This window comes from Pseudochaenichthys georgianus, chromosome 12 (assembly GCF_902827115.2).
Source record: "Pseudochaenichthys georgianus chromosome 12, fPseGeo1.2, whole genome shotgun sequence".
Taxonomy (NCBI): domain Eukaryota; kingdom Metazoa; phylum Chordata; class Actinopteri; order Perciformes; family Channichthyidae; genus Pseudochaenichthys; species Pseudochaenichthys georgianus.
Window position 1 is genome coordinate 24,815,702 of NC_047514.1, and position 19,149 is coordinate 24,834,850.

Sequence of the window (19,149 nt, forward strand, 5' to 3'; positions counted from 1 at the left end):
ATATTTGGAATATCTGGCATCGACGGATGAAAAATAGTGTTTTGGTAACACTTTAAAGACTTTGTTATGGAAGCAAAGCAGGGGAGGGGGTGTGTACAGCCTCCTGAGGGTCCGATTGTGGATGTCATGCGAGCAAAATATGGTGAAGAAAGTCTGTCTAAATTAAATCATATTTTAGACTGCACTGTAACTTTTATCCATGTATTTTTCCTTAATGTTTATTTTATTAGCACTGTAACTTTTATCCATGTACTTTTTCTTGTAATGTTTAATTGAACTATTTATATTTTAGACTGCACTGTAACTTTTATCCATGTATTTTTCCTTAATGTTTATTTTATTAGCACTGTAACTTTTATCCATGTACTTTTTCTTGTAATGTTTAATTGAACTATTCATATTTTAGACTGCACTGTAACTTTTATCCATGTATTTTTCCTTAATGTTTATTTTATTAGCTTTTCTTTTTTAATGCTTAATGTCTTTCATTTCTTTTTTGTAAAGCACTTTGAATTACCCTGCGTCGAAAAGTGCTATATAAATAAACTTGCCTTGCCTTGCCTTGCCTTGCCTTGCCTTGCCTTGCCTTGCCTTGCCTTGCCTTGCCTTGCCTTGCCTTGCCTTGCCTTGCCTTGCCTTGCCTTGCCTTGCCTTCAAAGCGGATACTCCGGCATCCTGAAAATAGAACAGAGCTGCTGTATGCGAGTGAAGGGGGGGAGGAAAGTGCAGGGCCATATGCTCTTCCTTCTGGCCATGAAACAAGATGATCTAATTAAATCAAGTGCTAAGTTCTACATGAGCTGGACAAAGCTTCTCCCGCTGAGAGGAGGTTCAAAGTCATATCGTTATATTCCTTCTTGGCACATCATTCATCGATTCAACGCCCAGAGTTATTCCTCAAAACTGTCTTGCAAGTTAAGGTCTCAATCACACTGTGTTCTGTATGTTAATAACTTGAATCTTTTTTACTTTTTTGTACATTTTGTATTCTGGAGCTATCTGGAAATCTTCTGTGGGACTGCAACAACAATAGTTTGTAACCCTCATGACAATAGCTCGGAGGAATGGCAGCACAAAGAGACTAATTCAATCTCTGCATGCTAATAATATCTGCTGACACTTATTTGAATATTATTCTAAATATGAACCAAACTCATTATTTACCTGCATTTCTACGGGGAAAACATCACCGGCTGTGAGTGATGTACAGTATTTACACTTCAAACATTTCCCTGGCGTCCCCATCACCGCTTCCCTTTTTCTTCCCCTTCTAGTCTTCCTTTCATTCCCTTCCCTTCTGCTCTTATGTCTCGTATCTAATCCTCCCAAAATAACTTATCGTATGATCTATTCCTTATTAATCTTTTAATCACATTAAAAGAACAGACATCAGTGTTTAATTAATTACATTTGTTATCCAACGCTTCAAATTGAATGAATGCAAGCTTGTGGAATTACTGAACAGACACAGCTGCGGTTAATAAACGTAATTAATGTTTGAGATGAGATTAAACACTTTACTTTTAATGCATTTCCCCCAAAGAAATCCGAGGACTGTCACGGAGGCCTCTGCACTCCCACACAGGGAGGCCACGCATATATGCCAATCAGATGTGTATTTAACAGCTAACTTAAAGGGGACCTATCATGCCAAATGCACTTGTGTACGTCTTTTATACATGAATATGTGTCCCCGGTGTGTCAGGGAACTCACCAAGTGTCAGAAAACACAACCCTCTCTCTTTTCCTCCGTACCCACATCTCTAAAAACGGGGCTGCAACGGATCTGATACAGACTGATCCAGATTTGAAATATCTCTGAAGTCAGAAACGAGGAGCTCCGCCTATATGGGCAACTCTCCACCTATCAGGAGGAGACAGCCACGGCCATTGCTGTTTGAAAGCGCTGGAGACACTGTAGTACATATGCTAGGCCTGTAGGTGGCGCTGAAAAGCAGCGAAGAAGACTTCTCACAGATTCAGCCCTCGCAAAAACAGGGCTAAAAACGAGCAAATAGAGCGAAATGAGGCATGGCTAAAATGCATGATCTGTTTGGTATTTTTTTTTAAAACTTCACAGACATGTTTTATAAAGGTATGGCCCTACAATATATTATTCAAATATAGCATGATAGGTCCACTTTAAAATACCTCTGAGTAATTGTGTACGTAGTGGGTGGCGGGCCCAGGCAGCCCTGATTGACTCCCGGTAATCGGACACCTTTTTAAGATTTTAATGACAGCGAAATGCATTTGGTTTTAAGTGCTCGAGGTTGGTATCTTTACCAAGCATGGGTTCACCCGATGTAAGAATGAGTTTAATCAGCTTGAAACACTTGTGGTGAGCAGCAGGGGCTTTGGCAAAATGTACTTTTGAAGAAATGCTCATAATAATCAAAGTCTCCTTTTAATCTTGAGATCCAAGAAGCAATTTCCCTACTTGTTTCCTGCAAGTATGCTTTCCATCTCTGAGTGCACTTCTTGGATATTTCCTAGGATTATTCTGTGTTAATCACAGTGTTTGGTTGATTATTTTTCCTCGTCATATTTAAATATGGCTTTCAAATAAACGTTGTCTTTTTTTTTTAAAGGGTGCTAGTAATTTGATAGCATTGTGTGTTTGCTCATGATGTGGTGTGAGGTTGTGGCAGATTTCTGCCTCTCTTTTTAACTTTGGCATCATCTAATTGGATGAGCTAATGACTGAGGGCCTGCAGCTGTGAGCTGTGGGCGGAGTCCTTCATTACAGCACACTCAACATGGCTTCAGGCTGAAATGTTTCTTTTTTTTAAAAAGGTCTTAAATTAATGTTAATAGTGCAGTCTTGTGTGTTCAGTGTGTGAGGTTACAGTAGATTCATTTGACTGATTATAGTAGACACAAGGTGGTGGATGGCTGTGACGCTCTACTCTGCATCCCTCAGGTGTGTTCAATTACAATCTGCTTCACAAGGTGCGCCTTCACTTCTTGATGGAAATTAGATGGCAACCTGAGATGATACCTGCTAACAATCTATTTGTTATCTTTTGAAGAATTATAATATAATACAAAATAATAAGAGACTTTATTCATATCAAATGTTTCAAACGAGCAGTTTTCAAGTGCGACACAACTAATGATCAAAAGAGTGATAGCACACAGCATGAAAACATGTATAAAAACACATTATACAGCACAACCCAAACCCCAAGGGACTACAAGCAACACATCTAAAAATAAAAATGCCAGCCTTGTTACATTTATTACAATTGCTGTACAGAACTAGCTGGCCACAGTGAGGAGATGCAACGTTATCGGTCTGTCCAGCTAACCTCAAATACTATTGGATCCAATAGCCTGATGTATTTTGTTCACATGTGTGATTGTCTAGCCAAAGCCCTTATGGTTGCGGTGATTGTCAATCTTTTAAAACGCTTTTTTATTGAGTTTTTCATAAGAGATGGACTCCAAATGAGGCTTACTGTGGCAGTAAAAAAACATGATTAAAAAAACAAGATGGAGTTGACTTAGCATGATACAAAATAAAGTAGAATTGACACAGGAATAAGGCTTAATATATATGTGTTACTTTAATGTTAAATAATGATGATGAAGCTCACACTATCAGCAACAGCATGCACGCCCAGCAGTGCGTAATGCTTGGGTGGCCAGCCCCTAATCACATTAGAGAACCGTACATCTTGAACTACAGCCTCTCTTCAGTGTCAGAGTCTATTAGCGAGGAAAAGCCTGGTATTAATATCTAAATATGACAGTTCCTGTGTTATAACACTATCGTGTTCCTCTCAGCTATCTGATTCATATGTAAGTAGGTCAGTGGTGCCGGGCCCGGCTATGAATGGGCTCTGTTAGCTGAAGATCCACGGGCTCAAAGCAATTACACATTAGCACGGGGCTCCGTCCCAAATGTCCCTTCTGACGTCTGCAGCTCGACCTTGTAGCTCTTCCCTGACCACGCATTAACAGCACTCCTTAACATTTAATAATTAAACTGTAATGTACTGTATAAACGGTGTCACTGAATACTTATATATATATATATATGTTGTAGCTTTAAAAGTAATCAAAGAATGTGAGAACCAAGATTGGTTATTAAATTGAAGTATATAAAAGCAGCTGGGAACAGTTTGCTACCACAATAATGAATCCCACAAAGACATGTTTACTGTCATATTTTTGGATCGTCCCATCCTCAAAATGGAATTCACATGACAATACATCCATGGCACCAATATTCCAAACAACATTCACTTTTATGTTGCAACCAGACGAGCTGCTATTTAAATGTATTTGAGTCCGCTTAAAATATGCTTGATTCACCATTTATTTTAAAAGACCTCTGCTGACCGACTGTGTTACAGAATCCATTAATCGACATTTTCTTTTGTTTAGTCAACGATATCTGATCTTAATTTAACTTCACAAAGCTGTTGTTCTTTGTGAAAGTAATTAACAGTAAAGACTCATTTTGGATGGGCTTTTCAAGTATCTTTTTCTTATTTACCTATATTTGAAAAACATATAAACAACACATAAATGAATGCCCAAAACCAAACTTAAAGAAGGTACACACACGCAACTGTACACACACACACACACACACACACACACACACACACACACACACACACACACACACACACACACACACACACACACACACACACACACACACACACACACACACACACACACACACACACACACACACACACACACACACACACACACACACACACACACACACACCTATATTACCTACAAAGGACCATCACAATATTCCTACCAAGTGGGGACCTCTGTTTTTGGTCATTTAAAAAAACAGAATTCAAATACAAAATGTACTTCAAAGGGCTTTTCAAGCCATTATACTGTAAGCCCACTTTTACATTTATAAAAATAAATGGCCAAGAGTTGACTTTATTCCCGTCGTCACACACATATACAACGCCTTCTGGAAAAGTCTGGAATTTCAGCTTATCCTTAAGTCAAAGACATAAAAGCAAATTGCAACAAATATCCTCATATCGAAGCATCGAAAACAGGATTATAAAAGAAAAATGTAATCAATATATAAACACAATTGCAATCAACATTTTTACGAGATTTAGATTTTTCACATTAATGCTCAAATGAAAAGTTAATGGCTTACAGATCCACCATATACATAACCATAACGGGCTCATGCAACCAGGTTTTGAATCCCAGTGGTGATGGTGTCTTTGAGGATGCTTTTCTTGCTAGAACGACGGCCATCAAGCAGCCGGAGAATTGAAGAGTCCTCTGAGCACCCACAGAGAGCCTCGTCGGGTGAAGTCAAAATATAAATGGTTCAATCATTCATTTGCATATCTATAAAACATATTCAAGCACTTAGAGAGAGTGAAGGAAAGTGAAACACGCACCATTTTGTATCTAATGCTACTTCATTTAATTTCAGAGAGCAATATTGTGTTAATAGACATAAATGTTCTTAAAAAGGATATATGATTCTATAATAATACAACACTTTGAAAGGAGCTGTTCTGTAAAACAAGTACTTTTACTTTTGATACTTTGACTAAATGTTGGTGATAATACTTCTGTGCTTTTCCTTAGCTACAGATCTGAGTACCTCCAAGTGTATCCTCGGGGAGCTCAGTTGGAACACTTCAGTGTTCTTTAGATATCTTTCCTCCACTTTATATTTTTCTAAAGCAGTTTTTCTCTTAGCACATTTGCATGATGTCCCATGGTGACCTATTCTTCTCACATTTCAATCTGCTCTTGTAACATTGTTCACATACTTATTACACTTGGGTGCTATTGTAGTCTTTTGACACATCACCTGTTGCCAGGTAGCGAAATCCCCACCATGCTTTTCCTTCTTCCCATCCTCAAGCTACTTTGATGCCCCACTTATCACCCCTGCATTGTAAGTAGTTCCGTGCTTAGATAGGGGATTCACTTCTTCGCTCTCGTTTCTCACCCAGGATGCTGCCTCAGTAGAATCCATGCATCAAATCCATCCGGTAAGCACGGCATTAAATATTGATCATGGTATCATGTACAACAACTTTTTTTTATTTTGCTGTGCTCGGCTTAATGTGCGCTGTGAGAGGTCGTTCTGCTAATGAGACAGCAGTGCTGCAAGTCATCTTCTCCACCAAAGAGTTGATCAAAGCCTAAAGATTACAGATTATTGAAATGAGGGGCCAAAAACAGGAATCTCTTTTTAATGATCACGAGAAAGGTTTGCACAAAATACATAGTGTTACATATATATGTCCTGGCTTCTTATAATGCAGAGTGCAGAAAGATGAGCTTCAAGTGATAGAAGTACATACATTAGCTGTCCAAAGACGCAGGGATGTTCTTTGAAGGAGGCATCAGCGGAGAACAATCCTCGATGACGGCGTGTCTGATCATGAGATGCAGCCTTAGATCTTTTTCCTTTTGGAGCATCTGTGGAGCAAGTTGTTTGACACTTTCGAAACATACATGACAGTGTAATGAATAAGGCCTTACCTGTTATGCATCTTAAAGAGACCAATCATAATTTAGCATATTCAACTTACATTCTCTCACACCTAAGAGGTTGTTAACATAAATACTATATTTATATAAATATATATATAAATTATGTTTATGTCGCCAAATGCATCCGTAAAGGACCCATTAACATGTTGTGTGTAATAGCATGTAGTATACTTATTTGACAACACTTTTGTTGTCCTGTGTGCATGTAAATAGGGGGCATCTTATGCTATGGTATCATTTAACATTTATTTTAAATAATACAATAAATATACTACAATAGAACATTGGCTTTGGTCGAGTTACATGTTCATAATTTTCCCTCAACTTGTGGACATGACCTTTTATTCATCCGTCCCATTAGAAAAGGGATGTTTCATGATGAATAAAATGTGGACTAGAGATCATGTCACTACAAAATTATAACAGCAAGAGAAAAAACTTTACAATTTCATGCATACAGATAGGTTTTAATGCTTCAAAAGACATACAAGAGTGGATGGCCACAGTAAACTTGAATTTATTGACATAAAAACCAATATAACTTCTATCCTTTTATCCTTACACAGGTTTGACAAAGACTGTGAAAAACAAACAAACAAACGGAAATCTACAAAATGAAACGAAACAAAAACAATGGCAGCATCACTGCTGGTTCTGGAAATGTACAAAAATGTTGTTTCTCCTTCTTCTTTTTGAGAGGAAAGTGTTAAATGTGGGTGTACTGCATCGCAATGAAAAACAAAACCAAGGAAAGCATACTGAGTTATCTTAACAGAAACGGTTCGAGTCACATATTGAAAGATTTAAACAAACAAAAACCTATGTATGAAGAGCGGTAACATTCTGTGGTAGATACTAGTGGTCATAAGCATAGAGAGTGCATCGTTTAAACAAAGAGCATAATTACAATAAGGGCAAAAACAAAAGACCAACAAGCAATCTTTGATGCTGCATGAGCCAGCGCTTTCATCTGATGACCTGCTTCTACTGTGAGAGAAAATACTTTTCAAGTTGTTTCCCATTAAAAAAAAAAAGATTCCAAGCCACCATGGCCCTTAAAGCTATATTAATATACCTGAAAACCTTTGGTGGAAGCGCTTAGGGTTTCATACACCAAACAAAACTCATCCCATATCCCTTTTTGGATGCTTTGGCCCAATCACAACATGTCCACTTCTCAACTCCATCAGTTTGATGTGGCCCAGACGATCCAACACCAAGAGCCATGATGCAGCTTCCTAGAGCCAACAAAGCCAACAGCACCATCTTTCCTCGCGTTATTCCAACATGTGTACAAGTGTGTGCGGTCCGCTGAAGCAGGAAGCAACACACGCCGGCATGCTGCACTGCTCTGTGAGTGGATGTGTAGAGAAATGGCATGCAAACACCACTGCAGAACATTTGAAGAACAACAAGTAAATAGATGCAGCAAAGATCCACCTGCGTCGGATGTGGCGGTAGCGAGTCAACGGGGCGGCTGGCGGTGGAATATTATCCCCACACATTTTCTTTCATTCAAACAACACACATTAGAAAAACACATAGCACCACAGAAGAGAGAAAATAGCACCTAGGATTTGATTTCTTTGTGTTTTCATTTCAATGTGACATCACTTCCCATTGCATAGTCAGACAGATGTGTATTTGAAGAAAAGAAAAAATAGAAGCCGTTTATTAAGTTAATAATATTAACCAACAAGCTGGGTGTTCTGTTCAGAGGGCACAAAAGGAGGAATGTATTTTGTGTGGTCGTTCGTTATGCAAATCACATAATATCACAGAGCTTGTTTTCGTCTTTTATTTCCATTCTGTTCTTAAATTACAACAAGGTGTGCTCCACAACCGCAACCAGACAGGGCTTCCCAATGTGTTTCTTTGGAGTTTTTTTAATTTACAAGTCGAATTTCCTCACTTTTGATATATTTCTACCATGTACCCCTGTATCCATCGTATCCTACCTCACAATTAAAAGGTCACATGCATGTTTTGAAGCCAGAGGCAATACAAATTACCATGAAAAATATACAGAATGTACTTACAAACATAAAAATTATTTATATATATTTATATATATATGGTCCATTCCAAGGGAATGGGGAGAGAATTATGCACAAACAAAGCTCCCGTAGTGAATGAGCGAACAAAACAACAAAGTGGAATAAGCCGGGGAGAGGCGGGAAAACATGAGATCAGAACTGAAAGGAAAACAAAGAGTCGAATCAGATGGAGTCCGTGGCAAATGCAGCGAGCGTCTGGAACGGTTGGTCTGGAACGGTTGGAGCTCTCAGGGTCGCCTTCCATGTCTAAATCTAAATGGAGAATGGTGGCATGGGGCTAGGGTTGTTTGTGTAGAAGGCAGGATCAGACATCCAGTTTCAAAACGTGCATGTGATGGAGAAGGCACACTGAGGTTTCAAGGTTATTTTCCTCTATTCCTATAGAATTTCACTTGATTTCATTTTTACTCATACTTGTTGCTTTATGGAAAAAAAAGTAACTTTTTTACAAATAGAATTGTCCTATTCTTTTTCAATTGTTTTTTTTTTTTTTCTCTGAGAAAACAAATATATGCTTTTTTTTCTCCATTTGTTCAGTAAACAGTCTTAGCCGATGAAACAGACGGGGCCCACTTCAAATCCAAACTTCTGCGCGGAGCCGCCAAAGTCGTTGAACATAATGTCCACAAATGGCACCTGTTCCACCTTTGGCGTGTTGATCTCAAGTACCGTCTTTTCATAACCCTTTTTCAACTGTGGAAGAGAGAAGAACACAGCAGGAGCGAGAGTTAGTGAGGACTCATCATTTCTTCAGCATAAAGAAGATCACACACTCGTTTTGACCGAGCCTCATCAAAGACAACAGAAACGTAACTATCAAAGGATCCCGCCTCTCTGTTTGACTTACCGCACAGCCGTCGACCACTGCGCGGATGTAGGGGTTGTTATCGTAAGACATCTCCTCGTCGTTGGAGCCCAGGAAGCGGATGGCCTTGTCGTAGCCGTCCTGCTCCTGGTCGTGCCAGGCCACCGACTGGTAGCAGTTGTACGTCATGTTCTGTCTGGCAGCCGCGCTCAGCAGCCGCATGAAGGTCATCTGGACCACGCTGACGGGGCTACCCTCGGCATCCACGTAGGAGAGCTGCGGAGAGGAAACCAGATGGCGTTGAGCATCGGAAAAGGTAACACCGAGAGAAGGGACCAGTGTGAGGAACTGAGGGGTGTTGTAAAGATTCATTGAACGCAGCATCATGTCTGCGCTGTGCACTGTTGCTGTCCTTTGGGCGCCATTTTGATTACATTTATGACTAGTAATGGATTTATAGGACGTATTTCTAATTGATAAGTGTTAGAAAAGGACTTGATACAGAGTTAATATACTACTATGTTCTGGTATCAAGTGTATTGCCAGGTACGTTTACACATACTATGAATTTGCTTTGGTGTCTAATCTAAACAATCTAATGTTATCTGATCTTAAGAGGATGAGCTTAATCTATTCAATTATTATTGTCAACAAATCCCATACTTGACGACTTACCTACCCTGGTTTTACGCTCAGCTTTAAGCTCTAGTAATCCTGTTTTAAGATTTAAATCTTTAAAAGCAGGTTGCACATATAAAAAAAGATACATCTTAATTTATTCTCAGTGGGGATATTCAGAAAGACAGAAATAAATACGGCTAAATGAAGAGAGAAAGTCGAATGGTACACTCACTAAACTAAAATAGAAGAACCTACAGCATACGGCAGCATGTTGAGACAAATGACATTGTATAGTCCATACCAAATGTAAAGTAAAATATCCCTATCATTTAAAACGGCCTGATTCATTCACTTTAAAGCAAATGTTGAAACGGGTATAAAAGGTGACTTTGTTGGAGAATATTTCCACCTGCAGAACGGCACTACTGGCGCACAGTATTTAGGATTGATTTTAAATTACCCACAGTGCCCCTGTTCATGTTAATGTCAGCCGGTGCATCTAATGGAGCTCTGTAAGTATAATTACCTCATTAGTGGTTTTGCTCTTTTTATGTGGATTTGTTAACAATAAAAAATATACAAAATGACCCAACCGTAGGTCATTTTGTAAAAATGGGAAAAAGTCTCTCGGGTAAAGACGATAGTGAAAAACAGTCCTTTTTCTGAAATGCTCGAAGCATAACTAAACTCGTCATTTAAATGTTAATTTGGAATTATGAAAAATACGTATCCAATATCAGTAAATGATGGTAAGTGCACACAGATGTACTTATCTTAATAGGGAATATGTTGCAGTAATGATTTGCTAATTGCCTTGTCATCAACCTAGAATGAACCTACATTTTTACAAGATAAAGGAAAGAAATACGATCCTCTAATCCGATTATAGCTCTTATCATAGCTTAGCGTGTTATCATAAAGGATAAGACGGAGGACTGTGAACCGTCACGGCTCAGCTAAATGTCCCCATGTGACTATCTACATACCAACCATCAGGAATCCATTAGGTCCACAAAGTGGCTTCGCCTTTCAGACAAACTGGACTGACTGAGAGTGGGGGACATGCAGCGTTCACACCATGCGGCCGAGCGGCAAACCGCCTGAGTCTGGACGTCTTTCTTGACTTGTTGTTCACACACACACACACGCACACACACACGCACACACGCACACACGCATGCATATACAAACCCAGAGTACCGACACTCTTGACATGAACAGAGGGAGATAATCATCCTCTTCATTCAAAGATGCTGTCTTCTTCCTTTGCTGTGAATTGTACGTGCTATTGAAGAAGTAACACGTACAAAACACTATGTTTGTATTTATTTTGATGTGTTGTTGTGAACATGTATTTGTTCACGGCCTCTCTGTGGCCATATAGTGCTTATGTCCAAAGATGTGTCTTTAATGTTTGTGTTGTGATTGTAGTAGCCTTGTCTTTGTTTATATGTTGACTTGATTAGATTTTGTCATTTAGTTTTCTTTCTTGTTTTTCTTTCCTTTTTATGGTTTTATGGTTTCCTTTTTATGTTTGAACATTATGTTCGGACCCCCTTGATCCTAACATACATCCTAAATAAATACATTTCAGTTAAAAATGTTGTGCCAAATGTTGATTGAATTAGCTAATGAATCACTAGATATAAACAGTGAGGACAACATGTCTGAGTGTCGGTATGTGGCTCAACGAAGTGCCGCTGCTCTTCTTCCTCAGAGCGGCCGGCTAGCCCATGCATTTCTGACCTCCCCCGCCACTCACCCCCCCACCAAGGCGCAGCGTGTGGAACCAGCCCAACATCGCCAGGGAAACATTACCTCTTTATCGTCACAGGCGCAAGTCAGCAGTGACTGAATACCCAGAAGCCCCTGGGTGGTGACTGAGTGCCTGACCTGTTTGACTCAGAGCTGCTCCGCCGGATACAAGCAGTGTTTAAGAGAGGCCCTGAGAATGTGAGGGCAGCTGATTGGCTGCAGCAGGGAGGGAGTGACACTAACCCCACCCCCTTGTGGAGTATGGATGATCTGCTAAGGCGTCAAAAGAACAAGATGTGTAAAGGAGAGAAGTGTCCCTCTCAGGTGTTTTCAAATGGACTCGGCATGGACAGCACTTGTTGAGTCACGGGTCGAGGCACGCAGTCACGAGGGGATGCTCTCTGAATGTAGCAGAGGTGTGCCAGAGTAGTCGATACATGTAAACAGTAGGTTTTACATTTGTTAAACTCCATTAAATACCTTTATACTCCACAAACCTCTCCTTCATTTCCCCGTGAGAGCATCACCTACCTCTCATTGTCTGACAGCAGGTGATTGCAACTTGGTTGGAGTCATGCACCAGGATGAAGTAACAACCAACAAGCAGGAGAACGTACTGTGTGGAGCAGAACCAGAACCATGCAGAGCCTCAGGAACACAGAGCCCCGGCCGGAACCAGGACTCTGGGGACCGCAGGCAGGGCCACTTACCAGGGAACCTCTCTTGTAGTGACTATACCATGTGCCTGGCGAGTCTTTGGGCCATTTTGCCATTTTGCTCTGTAAAATATAAGAGGCGTTCAGGAAAGGGAAAAGGACTTCTGTCAGGAGTCTGGCTTACCAGTTTACCACGTTTGAATTCACTGAACCAGGAGCCGGGAGTCTCCTTGACCCAGGACGTGAGCCTAGCCTGGGGGCGTGAGCGACAGAGGAGGGAAGCACAGCAGTGTTAAAGAGAGGACACACATCTGACAGAAACACATCCCGCTTTTCTCTTTCTCCCCCTCTCCCTCCGTCTGCTTGTCCTTCGAGGAGTCTTCCGGACCTGAAACAGCAGGATCAAGCAGACCAAGCGGTCCAGGGAAGAACATAATAGCCATGTTGTAAAGCACAAAGTGTAGCTGGCAGCGAGGTGCTGCTGAGAAAGTCATGAGTACACAGTGATTCATTAGGAAACGATGGCTCTTATGCCTCGGCCTCCGTCCCTGCTGTTCGGTGTTAGTGTGTGCAGCCGTGGCGCACTGACGTTGCTATGCCGTTAGAAGCTGTGGATTGGCCAACAGGGCACGGCTCTAATGATCCCAGCCGTGACAATGATGAATGTGACTATAAATAGATAGCAGGGTTTGATATGGACCCGTCAGTGATAGCTTAATGCGTGAATGAGCCGGGATCGCTTATCGCAGGGAGGTGGCATGCTTTAGACCCACGCTGCCTTCAAGGTGACATTCGGTTGTTTGCACTTGAGTGGACAAAAGTTGAAATATCTTTTCGTGACTTTGATTTGATTTACTTTATTAATCCCTCGTGGGGAAATTGTTTCTCTGCATTTGACCCACCCGAGTGTTAGGAGCAGTGGGCTGCCATTTTGAACGGCGCCCGGGGAGCCGTGTGGGGAACGGTGCCTTGCTCAGGGACACCTCGGTAGCACTTGGTCTTTCCGGGACTTGAACTGGTGACCTTCCAGTTGCCAAGCCGAGTCCCTCTCGACTTCGCCCCCGACTTTATCTGTTTCCTAAACCCATTAGCATGCGTCTGCTTTTCTGTACAGTGCGTGGACGTTATGCACTCCTATAATAAAAGTGCCGATCCGAACGCATGTGTTCGTAGGGCTCTGCACGGAGACCGACGGGCGTCACCCCTCGACACAAATGAGAGCAGTCCATCACCGGCGCACGATAACAAGTCTGCTTCATTATTCTAAGCTTAAGCAACCTCCTGGTCCTCTGAGGCTCAGGGAGTGGGATCGTTACAACGGCTGGAGCACTGTACGATTACACAGCCTGTTCCCAATGCCTCTCCTCTGCTCCACACACTCGTTACCTGCCAAAGGGTCTATGGGTTCTTAGTGGCATTCTAAAAGTGGCACTGAGACAGCAGTACGGGTTGGCATGTGCTGAAAGGAGGGAGTTTTCACCCTCAGGTTACTAAACTGAGACTGAGCTAAACCACCTGGTCCCGTGTGGGAACGCGGGGAGAGCTGTGTGTAATCTCCCACTTCTTCTTGGTCATCTCGTGGAGGCTGATTATATACATGAGTTAGCACACTAGAGTCACTGTTGCAAACCAGCGCCGTGTTGAGATGTGGGGTATTTACACTCCGTCCCAGATGTGAGGAAAATACACTTATCTGGAGTTTTCAGCCTGTGCTCGTCTGTTAATAAATCACAAACTGGAGGATTATTATAACGATAAAATGTAGTTCCTTTCTCTTTTTCATTCCACATCATGTGGCTCGCACCAGTCCAAAAGTCTGCTTTCTGAGTGTGTGTGCAGGTGTGTGTGTAGTTTGTGTGCGCAGGGCCAGACTTACCCCTTCAGACTTCTTATCTGGGAAGATGCAGCTCTCTCCTCCTGCTGTGAAGTTGCAGTACACCTTGAAGGAGTCCCGAGAGCAGCCCTGGTTTGGATCGATCCAGTACTCACCTTTAGGAATGGAGACAGAGAGAGAGCAATTATTGAGAGGTCCACGATTTAAAGCCCGTACTGAACTCCGTCGGCTGGGCAATATAACAATACCCTTCCAAAGGTATATTATACGGTCGTTTGTTTAGTAGCAGTCTATTATAGTGTGTTGTACTCCATATATTTACTGTTTTTATTTTGTACATGCTGCTGTCTCTGTTTCCCAGTTTTGGATTAATAAAGTATATTTAATTTAGTGAAATAAAATCTATTGGTTTAAATATATATATATGTTCAAAACAATAGGGAAATGTATATACTAAATGTATGTAGGCCAGACCTATTTATTTATGATTTAATCATATTATTATATCTACGTTTTGTGATGGAAAAGGGAAAGCACTAGATCCTTCCAAATGGATGCTGGGACTTTGGAAAGTTTGTTATTTTTACTATAAAAATAACAAATAATACATTATTTATTTTCTGCGTATTGACTTAACCCCCCTTTGTTTCCCCGAGCTTTAAGTGAGGGTCATGCATTTGGAGATGTGTCTTTGCAGTGTTCCATATAGACCTGGCGTGAAGCTGGACTGAGGCTTCCAGGAATACAACAGCCCTAACATGCATAGCCTTTGGACAGAGCCCATTCCCTTCATTCCTAGAGAGCTGCTGTTTGATAACGAGGCCGAGGGAGGGGAGGACGAGACACTGGGACCTCGTGCCTCATGTCAGACGTGTAGTACAAACCATCGGGGAAGTCGGGGTGGCAGAGCTGCAGGTCTTTACAGGTACGCGCCGGGTTGCTCTGCGTTCCCATCGGGTGCTTCATCTGCTCGATCTCCAGCTTCAGGGAGTTGAGCGAGCCAAAGATTTCCTCCATGCCGTCTTCGTAGTCCTTGTAGTTGGTATCTGCAGGCATGTCGTCCATCACCTCGCTGGCATCGATGTTCCTGCGGGTTCTGCCCTTCATGTTGGACATCATGGGGAGGGGGTGGATGACATCGCCGGGGGGGCCCTGTGATGGGGTGAGGAAAGGAGGGGAGACAGATGCCAGTCAGAGATAAGGGCGGAGAGTGTACACATGTCTGGAGATGAAGAGTCACACTGAAGGATACGTTATGAAAACAATTCAGAAGTCTTGACTTACAGGTTGGCCAGGAGGTCCAGATGTACCGGTCTCTCCCTTCGGTCCAGTTTGACCCTGAACAGGAACAATGAGATGATTTTGTATGAGTGTTGTGATTAAAGATGAACAATAATACTCTCATTTATCTTTAATCAACACTGAAGACTTCCCTTTCTGCCTCTGCCTTTTATTAAATCAAATAATAAGTGAAATCTTACACTGCACTGTATCTTTTATTCTTGTATTTGATATCTGTATACTAAAGTGAAGTACCTATATTTAAAAAAGTCATTTTCTAATGCGTTGCTTTTGCACCATATTTTAATGCTTTAAATGTTTTCATGTATTTTCTAAATCAATTTAAATTGCCTTGTGTTGATGTGCTCTATAAATAAACGTTGCCTGAAATACTTACAGATGACCCTTTAGCTCCTTTAGGACCAGATGGACCCTGAAGACAGACATGGAAGGAGGAATCAATATTAGCTCAGGCATTACAAGCTATGCAGTCACACACACACACACACACACACACACACACACACACACACACACACACACACACACACACACACACACACACACACACACACACACACACACACACACACACACACACACACACACACACACACACACACACACACACACACACACACACACACACACGTATGATGAGTCTTACAGGTAGTCCAGGGGGGCCGAGGGGACCGAGGGGACCTGAAGGACCGGCGATACCCTACAGGACAAAACAGAGAGTGTGAATCCATAAGTGCTTTGTGAACACGTAGGAAGTTGAAACATGATGCAACTGTTTGAACTAGAATGAGGGATCGTGACAACAGCTTGCCTGTGCCCACGTTCATAAAACACCAAAGAAGAAGAAGCTTATTGGTACAAATACGGATCAAAATAAAACATATCAGTCCTACACATCATTCATTTCCCTCAATTTGGACTGTTTTATTTGACTATGTAGTTCAAATGAAATGTTTATCCCGCAGAAGTTTCCTGTCAGAAAAGATAAATCAACTTTCTTCCTTCCCCTTCCTTCCATGTCTTTGTACTACACGTTCAGTCACTCATTCCTTTTGATTTAACGTGGTTTCAGAGAGAACACAGCTATTCCCTTCTCTCTGAAAGAACAGTGTGTGGGCCTTTTAGCGTCACTGCAGCGTAGTTTCGTTGACTCACATTGTCTCCCTTGGAGCCATGTTGTCCTGGGGGGCCGGGCAGACCACGGTCACCCTTCTCTCCCTGTTCTCCTGGGGGTCCGATGAGACCAATAAGCCCAGGATGGCCCTGAGGGTAGAGAACAACACACACACACATATTATCAATACAGCAGTCAATAATACAGCAACACAAACATTAATGCCACGTCTCTCTGGCAGCGGCGCTGATGATTGGGGTAACGATTGGACGGCTGGAGGCTCTGATCAATCTGTTAGTAAATGGGTCCATTAGTCTTAGTGTGAAGCTGGTGCTGTCCGAACATTCAGCCGGACAGGCGGCTCACCTTCTCTCCTTTAACGCCAGAATCTCCTTTCATACCAGGTAAACCAGGAGGACCCTGTGGACATTGAAATACATGTTAAAGCTTCAGCTCAGATTGTACATATCATGAGAGTGCAAAGGCCAGGAGCTGTTCGACTCACCATGGGTCCCGGAGGTCCATCTGGGCCTCGAGAACCAGGAAGACCTTGCTCTCCCTGCAAAGAAATTCCAATTACAGCGTGTTCGTACTCGGCTCATGAGGAAACACGTCGCTATAAATAGCCCGGCCCCTGTACAGTATGCTCAGCAGCATATTGAAAAGCATTCTGTGCACCTGCTCTGTAAGCTGTTTGAACAGAATCACTCTACTTACAACTGGCCCAGGGATACCGCGCAGGCCTTCAGAACCGGGCTTGCCAGGTGATCCTTGAGAACCAACGGGGCCTGTCTTTCCTTGGGGACCTTCCATACCAGTCTCTCCCTTTAACACAACAATAAACACAAACATTAGATTCTTGCTCACTTCCTGGAGACCAGACATGGAGGGGAACTGAAAAGAGATTATTGAATGTGTTACCTTAGTTCCCTTCTCTCCTTGTCTTCCCTCTGGTCCTGATATTCCATGGGGGCCCTGGGAAAAAAAGATGAGAACATTTTAGCTTTAGTAAATTGATATTGATAACATGAAGCAACGACGAGAGAGAAGAGGACTTTACTCACTCTCTTTCCTGGGGGTCCAGAGGGACCAGACTCTCCGGTGGGTCCAGGAGAACCCTGTGTTTTAAGAAATGAAAATATAATTGATGTTGTGATTTAAATGGCAAGTTTCTTAAAAAACGATTATTGTTCGGCACATTAGAGCACAGCACTCACGGCTTGACCGGCCTCTCCGTCGTCTCCCTTGTCCCCAGCGGGTCCGTCTAATCCCTGGATAGGAGATACAGAGCCTCAGTTCTACTGAATGCATCAAAAACACACTGTAAGGAAGATATTGCACTGTTGATGAAGTCATACGTACAGCTGCACCGGGCTCTCCAGGGGGACCAGAGTCACCAGGGAAACCACTTGGACCCTGCAAATCAATAACACTTACTTTTACAATTGTCAGTGAGAAAACAAAGTGTGATCAGTGTGTTCCTTTGTGCGAGGTTACATCTCTGATAAGACAACAATGGTTGTTCTGAAGTAGGGTAGACAAAGGCTTACGGGGCTTCCTTTGGGACCGTCATCTCCAGGGGGACCCTTAGGGCCGGGGGGTCCTGATGTACCAGCTGGACCACCCTCTCCCTTCTCTCCTCTCTCTCCTCTTGGACCCTGGGAAAAAGCACAGTCATGGAGTTCTTCTTATTCATGAAAGATAGTGGAGACCAAATGAAAAAGTGCCATGTAACTTCACAACAACATATTATAACATTATACTTGATGCTCTCTACAGATAAACTGATTTGATCATTTCATTAAATCCGTGGAAACAAAATGATTGGTCCTTTTATTTTTAGGATGGACTTATTACGGCTGCAACTGATTGTTTAGTCAGTTCAATGGATTGTCAGAAATAGTGAAACATGTCAAATCAATCCAAGGCGACCACTTCCAACGTGTCCAAAACCCAACAATATTTAATTTATGAAGAGACTGAAATACATTTGACAATTCATTAATGATCAAACAAGTTGGAAATGTTTTCTTTCGTGTGTGACGAATCGATAAGTTAACCAATCATTGCAGCTCCAGAACCAAATCATGTAAATATGGAGGAAGAAATCCAGGTGACTCACTGGTCCTCCGAGTTCTCCCTGAAGTCCGGGCACTCCTGTTTCTCCAGCAGCTCCCTGAGAAGAGAATGAAGGGCAGGATATTAGAGGGAGAGAGAGAGACATAATCAAAAAGTGATTTCTTGACCCAACACGGTTCCAAAACCCCATCATTTACAGCAGCCCCGCTGTCCCGGTGCCCTTGTCACCCATATGGGTATGGAAAGAGATAACACAAGAGATTTCAATCCATCAAGTGCAGAAAGACCGGGAGGCTGGAGCCAGGGGGGGCGCTGACCTCGCTCTTCTCCCTGGCCCCTGCCCATATATCTTGTCCTCGTGCCCCTGCCTTATTGGATAGTTGCTCTGTTGACTCACCTATACAGCG

General features: G+C 42.2%; 1 protein-coding gene across 2 annotated transcripts in view; it reads right to left on the reverse strand.

Moving 5' to 3' along the window:
- Positions 1–6,965: 6,965 nt before the first annotated feature.
- col5a1 (procollagen, type V, alpha 1) overlaps positions 6,966–19,149 on the reverse strand; it is a 76,787-nt gene continuing 64,603 nt past the window's right edge. The window contains exons 49-66 of one of the 2 annotated variants that reach the window (XM_071205048.1): positions 18,786–18,839; positions 18,214–18,321; positions 18,026–18,079; positions 17,881–17,934; positions 17,728–17,781; positions 17,585–17,638; positions 17,381–17,488; positions 17,169–17,222; positions 17,030–17,083; positions 16,705–16,812; positions 16,196–16,249; positions 15,926–15,961; positions 15,532–15,585; positions 15,132–15,399; positions 14,290–14,402; positions 12,468–12,536; positions 9,424–9,657; positions 6,966–9,269 (exon numbers count right to left, since the gene is read on the reverse strand). In XM_071205048.1, coding sequence (XP_071061149.1) covers positions 9,123–9,269; positions 9,424–9,657; positions 12,468–12,536; positions 14,290–14,402; positions 15,132–15,399; positions 15,532–15,585; positions 15,926–15,961; positions 16,196–16,249; positions 16,705–16,812; positions 17,030–17,083; positions 17,169–17,222; positions 17,381–17,488; positions 17,585–17,638; positions 17,728–17,781; positions 17,881–17,934; positions 18,026–18,079; positions 18,214–18,321; positions 18,786–18,839 — 1,677 coding nt within the window. In that variant the 3' untranslated portion in view covers positions 6,966–9,122. Of the gene's footprint in view, positions 9,270–9,423; positions 9,658–12,467; positions 12,537–12,597; positions 12,667–14,289; positions 14,403–15,131; positions 15,400–15,531; positions 15,586–15,925; positions 15,962–16,195; positions 16,250–16,704; positions 16,813–17,029; positions 17,084–17,168; positions 17,223–17,380; positions 17,489–17,584; positions 17,639–17,727; positions 17,782–17,880; positions 17,935–18,025; positions 18,080–18,213; positions 18,322–18,785; positions 18,840–19,149 lie in introns of both variants that reach the window. The other variant, XM_034096369.2, reaches the window with a different exon arrangement.